The 9,039-nt window shown below is 38.0% G+C and overlaps 1 protein-coding gene across 1 annotated transcript; it reads right to left on the bottom strand.

Moving 5' to 3' along the window:
- Positions 1-3,220: 3,220 nt before the first annotated feature.
- Positions 3,221-8,261, bottom strand: LOC136279308 (angiopoietin-related protein 7-like). Its single transcript, XM_066162911.1, has 3 exons — positions 8,097-8,261; positions 3,869-4,255; positions 3,221-3,476 (listed from the first exon to the last, which is right to left on the bottom strand). Exons 1-3 carry the CDS (start codon positions 8,210-8,212, stop codon positions 3,221-3,223), a joined length of 759 nt encoding a protein of 252 aa, XP_066019008.1. The 5' UTR covers positions 8,213-8,261.
- Between the last annotated feature and the right edge of the window lie 778 nt (positions 8,262-9,039).

Genomic DNA, 9,039 nt, shown 5'->3' with positions numbered 1-9,039 from the left:
TTTGTCAGGTCAGTGAACTTATATCTTATTATATTTGACCCTAAGGGAAGTCTTTTACTGTGAAACAGCATCCCCAAGGGTTAAAAGAAACCTAAGCTCAACCAAACCCAAGCCATTTACCCTCCGTAAGGCCCCAAACCCAAGGTGTGCGTAATCACGGCTATAATATGAGAAAAATTTTTTTCCAACCTTAAAGCTGTATATTTTGTGATGAAGCACAGTCGAAGACTAAATCAATTTCAACTGCTCAACCCTTGTAGTTATGTCCAAGATACTCCCTAAAGCTAATACGGTGTGAAACTGTAGACGTAATAAGAATATGCTCGAGGACAACCGTACTTCCCAGGAATGTCCCTATACTCCTAAAGGAGTATTGCAAGTTATTGAAGCTGCATGAGTTGAAGATAACATTTGAAACGTGAATAAAAGTGTCACACTGAGCAGCAAATTAGAACTTTGTGAAGCAGACATTATGTGATTAAACATTTTCTCCAACCTTAAACCTGTCTATTTTGGGATGAAGCACAGTTGTAGAATGAAGAAATTTCAACTCTTTAACCTTTTATCTATAACCAAGATATTCCCTAAAGCTAATAGGGTTTGAAACTGTAGACGTAAAAAGAATATGCTCGAAGATAACTCTATCTCCCGGGAATCTTCCAATACTCCTAAAGGAGGATTTTTGAAACATAGGCATCTGTATGTCATTCTCGAATTACCACATTATTAGATGTTCCATCACAATCAGACTATGACTGTATGGAGGGCATAATAATTCATAGATTTGTTTCATGTGTTATTCATCAATAAAAAAGAGAGTAATAAAATGTTTTGCAAATTTTATTCATCAAATGATCTCATTACTCTTGAATGTTCTAAGGACCCAGAGGATTTGTAATTCTCCATAACGTGCCCCGTCATCATCTTCGTGCGTGTTCTTACGAGTTATCGTACTTCTTACAGCCCCCCAGCACCTGTTCCTATAAATATTTTCTTTTATATTTCAGAGTAGAGTTTCGACAATTAAGTTCATAAGGTCGCAACGTGCTCCGATGTTTCGCAATCTTAGAACTGCGTCTCTGAATACATAAAACTGTGCGTGAAACTGGTAGAAAACTTACATTGTGTAGGTTGTTTAAAAGTGAGATAGAGTAGCAATTGATGGACTTTTCTCATGATAAAGTCTTGAGCCTTACGGATTTTCTTAGTGAACCACTCACGAATATATTAATTTGTCATTACACCGCCACGGCTGACTTCACTTAAGATTCAACATGAGAGGGTGTGCACAAAGTGAAATCATTTAATCGTCAATTTATGAATTATTTTCGCCATGAAACAAGATAATGTGAGAAAATGGTATTGAGAGACGTGGATGCAATGTCAGAGTTCTACTGTCCCCACAATAAGCGGCAGAATGCACTATGAGTTCCGCTTGAACACTCAATAAAAAAATTAAGCGAGAGAAATACATGAGTACCAAAATACTCCTCCAGTATTACCGGTATTTTCTTTTTCGAATCTTTATATGGACCTTTGGAAAGGCTTTGATCAATTATTATTCATTTAATTTGGCCATGAAGACGGATAACGTGAGCAAATGATGCTAAAACACTAAGGTGTTAGTTAAGTTACTCATGTGCAAGATCAGAGCGTCATTATTTCCATTTGCGGAGGATAAACCGTGAGTCATGCTTAAACACTCAAATTTAACAATCAGCAAGCCAAATACCTGAGTACCTGGGTCGCTCTGACGAAGGGCTAACGCTCGAAAGGTCAGCTTTGAAACTCTTCACGGACGCCAATTTACGTTGTCAAAGTTGATAATACCAAATTACATAAAACCTCAACCACAATTATTTTCTTTTTGAAGCGTAGTAAATAAAATCGTACTCATGACGAGGTACGCCAAATTATTATGAACTTTTCACGACAACAAGAGATGTATGATGCAATAATGCAAACCTCCACATGTCGAATGTACAAAGTGGATTTTTTCCTTTCGATCATACCTGTAATAAATTTTCAACAGACGTTAACATTACTCTTGAATTATGAAGGCATGTTTAAATACGTTGAAGAATTTCTCATCCTTAGGTAATGATTTATGAAATGACGAAATTTCATGACGCAATGATCTTCATCAGCGCGTTAGGACCTGTACTCAGTGTAAGGAAAATGTTGTTTCTTTGAAAGACTGATCATGAACACGAGTGCATCCTTTCATTATGAAACGGAAAGCCAGTGGCCCACACGCAGACTGTATCCGTGCCTTTGACTCATCCAGGGTCATTTTAGACGAAACATATATAGATGGCTGTGGGTGTTCACGGGTTTTAGGTGAGATTGACTTTAACGTGTGTGGCATATAGAAGCATTCAAAATCAATAGGGCTACTGATGAACGTTTTCTGCTATTAACATTTGGTTCATACGTCAACGTGCGTTCATCGAGATATGAAGCACGCAGGAAGTTTGGAGAGCACGAAAGATGTGTAAGAGTTGCTCGAGGCATCGAGCAACTGAGCCGAGAGCACTTCAGCTTCTACTAAGGATTCGAAAGCGTGCCATCGATCATGACAGCTCTACTTCTGCATATTACGCCATCACGTCTGTGTTTAGTACAGACCATCGTCCCAGGAAACATAACAACTTCGCTTTCATTTCAATTGCAGCACACATTGAACCCATCAGTCTGTACACTTCAGGTTCAGGTTTATTTTCTGGTTTCTGTAAAACTCGCGGCTAATCAAAATGATCAACAAGTTTGAGACTAAAGTGGTATTCCTATTTTGTTTTCACATACATCATTCACACACATAAAAAAGGCTTCCATGATTTCATTTATTTACTGCTCAACATTTATCTCAACGTTGTCGCAAAACGTTTACAAATTTACCTTAAGATATTTCTCATTTGGAATGAAGTAGATTTAATCTAATTAGATGCCCGTAGGAAGTTTAGATCTAAAACTGCATGGTCGGATGTAGTTCACCGGTTCAAACTTTCTACCAAAAAATGTTTGCGTTCATTTCCATCAAAAAACTTATCAAATCAATCAAGTTGCCTGATAAATCATAGATAACTTTATCAACCCACCCGAGAACATTACAGAGCCTTGTAAGAGGATCTGGTAAACTATTTCATACAAACAATTGTTTCATGACACACAAAAAAAATCTTCCTGAAACAAAATTATCGGTCCCCTTAGGGAGGAGGCTTTAGGGAATGCGAAAGTCCACTGGTCTGATTTTCATTTCAGATGTTGTGGGATTGCTTTTAGCATAAAGGGTTAAGTTTGCCCAGTGAATTTTGTTATAAATGCTGTTAAGATTTGAGTAAGTACCACAAGTTTTACCGACGTTCAGGTACCACCAGCCTCCACAATCTTTCTGTTCACAAGCACAACCAGTTGTATTCTTATCCCATGTACTGAATGACGTGCCATTATTAATGGAGAGGGAATCGTAAGCAGTACTATTACCATCTGCACAAGAAAAAGGAAGGAATAAAATTTAAATATATTTTAGCTTCACAGTTGTCAATCATCCGTAATTGTTAAGAGTCCTTCCTTGGCCTATTTTTGGCTTCTACATGTGTATAAAATTATGAGCTACTGTTACCAAGTGCTGTGCCACTGCTACCAAGTCACAGGGAACTTGCAGGTAAATGGTTCGTTTAAGGTTGGACTCATGAGTGCGATATGCATAACAATATAAAAATGTATGAATAACAACGATATTTCCATGGCATCCTCCTTTGAGATCGAGACATGTGAGTAAAGAGCTGTGAAATTCACCATATTTAAGGATGATGATAATAATGATCACCTATGACAATGATCATGTGTTAGGGAAGAATAGACTGGCTTACGTGAAATAGCGATGCGTAGCTTGTAATGAACTTTCTCACTCTCAATACCAAACCATTTGTACTCAGCGTGAACAGTTTTGCTCGAATTTACTCCCAGATCCACGCGGAGTTTATTTTCTGTCTTGTTTTGCGTCAGGCGTTGGATCTTGTCCATTCCGAGCCAAAATCCACGAACGAGAAAATCACCGAATCCCTTTTTAAAATCTTTCCAGGTGCGGTTGAAATCAACAATGCCATTCACTCTCTTCTGGATCACTGTCCATCCTCCACCAGCTGTCGTTTGATCACAATACACATCAAAGGCACCTGAACTATCAGGGTCGATTTTATAAACACCACTGATGGTTTGGCCGCATTTGTAAAGCTCAGCGCAGTTCTTATTTGTAGGGAAAAAAAAATTCTCGATTGGTTATTTTCTTAGGTGAAATCACTATTCCTCGGTCAGACCTTACACAAAATTCGACAAGTCTTCGAGATCGAAGGAAAAAAGGTTTCGACGAGATGTTTTTTTGTCCTGTCACGAGCGAGAGGCCAGGTAAACGGGTTGTGAATTTGATTTTTCCTATGGATATTTGAACCAGGACCTTCGGATTCCAAAGCCGAAAGACATGGACTCTACACTGCTGGCGTATCAATCACCAATGATACCCTAAGCCCGATAACGATGGCTTTGGCCTTTTCGGAAATGCTCGGATTACATCCGATCGCTCTGAAATTTCGGATGTAGAATGTAAACATTCTAAGCCAATCACATGGCGAGTTTTAGCTCCGAACTATCAAACGTGACCTCGGGAGCCCGATCCGAAAATTATTTGGGGCGACCCTAAAAGCCGGAATGATTGAACGGTGGAATGGTGGAATGGTGGAATGGTGGAATGGTGGAATGGTGGAATGGCGGAATGGCGGAATGGTGGAATGGCGGAATGGTGGAATGGCGGAATGGTGGAATGGCGGAATGGTGGAATGGTGGAATGGTGGAATGGTGGAATGGTGGAATGGTGGAATGGTGGAATGGTGGAATGGTGGAATGGTGGAATGGTGGAATGGTGGAATGGTGGAATGGCGGAATGGTGGAATGGTGGAATGGTGGAATAGCGGAATGGCGGAATGGCGGAATGGCGGAAAATGACCCCAAATCCTAAAAATACGGAACGGCGGAAAATGACCCAAACCCTAAAACACAGAACGGCGGAAAATGACCCCAAATCCTAAAACACGGAACGGATGTCATGTTGCGCGAACTGTTTGTACTAAGACACTCGAGCGACGATAACGCGCGTGACTAAAATTAAGTGTTATTACTTTTTTTTTCTTTTACTGAGTGGTATGAATAATAATGACCATTATGAATGAAAGGTGGCTGCGTTTTCGCGTTGTTAACCTGTGTAAGTACCTTTTGTCATGCTAAATTTGCCATGAGTTTTCGTCGCGGCATAAAAAGTCGCACAGCATGTGAAAACCAACTTGACGTACCACATTTCAATAAACAATTGTAACTTTGATACGTTTCCTGGTCACGTATGCATTAATTTAATGGAATGAAATAATAATATACTATGTGCATGTAAATGTGAGAACATCACAGGAACGTTTTCAGGCTTCTCAAAATATGGCGACGTTCAGCCCCAGTTCCAAACTTAAACTAGCATGTGAGTTTTTGTGGCGAGAAACAATTTTGAGAAGGTCGTTATCAAGAAGCTATTAGGTGAGGACGAGAAGGAAAAGAGTCTTTTTCTCAAAGAAGCAAAGATACTCCATGTGATTAAAAGTGAACATAAAGTTAAGTTTAAAGCTGTGGGCATGGAACCGTTTGCAACGATGCTTGAATATTTGTTTTTCGACTTCGCTCCCTTCGGCGGCTCAGGAGTTGTTAGCAGTCTGGACCAATTTCTCTGACAATTTTTTTTCACAATTTTTTTACAAATGAACTAATGAGCAGCACTCTGCGAACAATAGTTGTAAAAATTCTTTATTCTCTGACGCGTTTCGTCTAACTGTCGCACACTTCTTCAGGAAGTTTTACAAGTTGAAACTAAATGCCTGTATTTATGAGCCATAGTTAGAGGCTATACAGGGGCCAGTGACCATAAAGGCTTGGCTAGACATACGAACAGGAACAGGCGAAGTGGTGAAAAATTTGAAACTTTTGTGGGAAAGGTGAGAAAAATATTTTGGGGGCCATGCTTTTAGAAAATTCAAAAAAATTATTTAAAAAATTAATTATAAATTTTTTTTTTAAAAAAATGACATCCGTTCCGTGTTTCAGAATTTGGGGTCGTTTTTTGCCGTTCCGTGTTTTAGGATTTGGGATCATTTTCCGCCGTTCCATGTTTTAGGATTTGAGGTCATTTTCCGCCGTTCCGTGTTTTAGGATTTGGGGTCTTTTTCCGCCATTCCACCATTCTGCCGTTCCGCCGTTCCGCCGTTCCACCGTTCCACCGTTCCGGCTTTTAGGGTCGCCCAATTATTTTCGTATGATTTCAGTCTGCGATAATGGCGTCCGATGCGAAACGCTAGAGATACAGCGTAGCTAAGGCTTTAGAGGTGATTTTTGACGATGGAAGTGAGCATGGTGGTATCTCTAGTGGTGAGGAATCCGAATTAGATAGAAAACTGGAAAATCTTGGCGAAGAATCGAGGTAAGTAATCTGTAAACAATCTTGCGATATTTAAATGCGTGACGCATGTGGTGTTGAAACATTTACTTTTACTTTTCGCGCACGAATCCTTGTTTTTTGCCTTGAGTCAAACCTGTTAATGTGTATTTGTGAATGAAAAGCAACATATATTATGATCAAACATGATTTTTGAGCGACAGAGAAAATAATCTTCAATTGAATGTTAGAACGCAACGACCTAAATTATCAGCCGATGACAGATATGACGCAGTGTGAGTCCGAACTAAATCAAATAAAATCTTTTATTTTTAAAACGATAGTTGAATATATATCGACCTGTACATTATCTTATATGTTTTGTATGTTTTTTAGATGTGGCTCTACTTGTTACATGCTGAAAATTCACAAAACAAACAAACTATGCTCGAGAATGAGTGGAATGATATAAAATGACAGTTTCCGGTTTCACTTCTGAATTGTTTACTCTTGAAAATACTGGTGGTGCATTGCAAGTGAAAGGCTTTTGATATATGTTGCGCTTTATGTATTTTGAGGCTGATTATCTCATTTGTCCCTGTTTCAAGGCAAAATTTCAGAAGTCAAACAAAGAAATATAGTTCCAATGATTGCACTGAAGACTTCAAGAGGGATTAGTAAATTTGGGCTTGGGGTGATGATGAGGTCAGACTAATTAGTCAGTGTGTCAATCAGTGTTCACAAGATATGTGTAACACGTCTCAGATTTGCTATCTTCCAACCAATTTTTTATGGAGATGTTGCCCATATAACAAGGAACCTCTTAAGTTAATTTTTGCCTTATTACTTTGTATTATTTGGGTATCACTTAATTCACAGTTCAAATTTAGATGATATTTTATGCTAATTAATGTTAGTTTGAAAGCATTCAATGAGGTTGTTTCCTTTTTCTTGGAGAGGAAACATGCATTTCAGGAAAGCTTATTTACTGCTGTTTCAAGTGAGGTATAGCTTATTTCCCTTCTGTAAATACTTGGTGGGGAATAAATTTTTCAATAATCTGGGTCAATTTTTATGGTTTTGGGCTACAGTTTGTAAAAAAATTCTAATTAATTCCATATTTGTTCTTTTTCAGCCAGAGTCTCTGGATGTCTTGCCCATAAGATAAGGAATATTTTATCTAAGAAATGTTTCCTTTTAACTCCAATCCATTCAGGCTCAGGCTGTTTCAAAGTCAAAAGTTGTACAATAATTTATGCAAATTGTATGCCATTTTCTTAGCATGATTTAAAATCCATGGATTTTTGGAGGCTAAATATATTTTTTCTGAAAAGCTAATTTTGTCCTCTTTCAAATGAGATATAGCACTAATAACTAGTGTAAATACTGTTGACAAAAAAATAAAAGAAAAAGGGTTACCATCATTTGTCATTTTTTTCAGTGAACCCGAAAGAGTAAAGCTCAGCACAGTTCCTAGCTTTTAAAGATGACAAGATAATAGTTTGGTCTTCGATTAAGAGTATCAAGTAAAGAGTTTAAAATAGGGAAAAAAACAAATGATACAAAACCAAGAAAAAGAAACAATACGGTGGTTATCACAAGAGAACAGAGAATGGATTCCTACTTACATTTCTCAAATCCTATTCTGCTTTTGTTGAAACACATCGCCTGAGTTGGAGGTAGCGACTGAATCGTGAATAAAATTGTCACGCTGAGCAGCAAAGTAGAACTTTGTGAAACAGGCATGATTCAAAGATTTTTCTTCTCCGACCTTAAAGCACGAGATTTCATGCACACAGTTGTAGACTGAAGAATTTACAACTGTTAAGCCTTGTATTTATACCCAAGCTATTAGGAACTGTAATCGTAATAAGAAAGTACTCGACTCCACAGCTGTATTCCGCGGGAATCTCCCCCTATTCCTAAATGTGGAGGATATTTGAAACATACCACTAATGCAATTTTTAACCAGTTAACATAAGAATATTGCCAACTCAGTATTTTGAGTCGTAGTAAGTGTGAAGCCTGCTAATTTTTATAAATTTTTTTTATCTGAACATATCTCCTCCTTTGCTTTTTCAAACATTAAAATCACTGTAAAATCTTAGTTCAGTGAAAAAAGCTCCTATAAAAAAAACCGGTTAGCAAGCCAAAATTTTAAGGCAAAACCGCCTCACTCCTCAAATCGTAGTAAGTGTGAAGCCTGCTAATTTTTTTAAATTTTTTTTATCTGAACATATCTCTTCCTTTGCTTTTTTAAACATTAAAATCACTGTAAAATCTTAGTTCAGTGAAAAAAGCTCCTATAAAAAAAACTGATTAGCTAGCCAAAATTTTAAGGCAAAACCGCCTCACTCCTTAAATGGAATTAATTGTACCATCACAGTCACACGCTGACTGTATAAAATAGTACAGTCTCTAGAACTTTGTCCTTCTAATTCTTTATGCGGTTAATATAAGTGTAGCGTGCTTTTGATGACGAATTTCATTCCTTTAAAGGAGTTTGAGGTTTCCGTTGCTCTTTGAAATTGTGCAGCCTCATCACTGACCCTGCGGGAATCCCCAGGGAACAC

The sequence above is a fragment of the Pocillopora verrucosa genome, chromosome 1 (assembly GCF_036669915.1).
Source record: "Pocillopora verrucosa isolate sample1 chromosome 1, ASM3666991v2, whole genome shotgun sequence".
NCBI lineage: Eukaryota > Metazoa > Cnidaria > Anthozoa > Scleractinia > Pocilloporidae > Pocillopora > Pocillopora verrucosa.
This window is presented reverse-complemented; position numbering and strand designations above follow the sequence as displayed.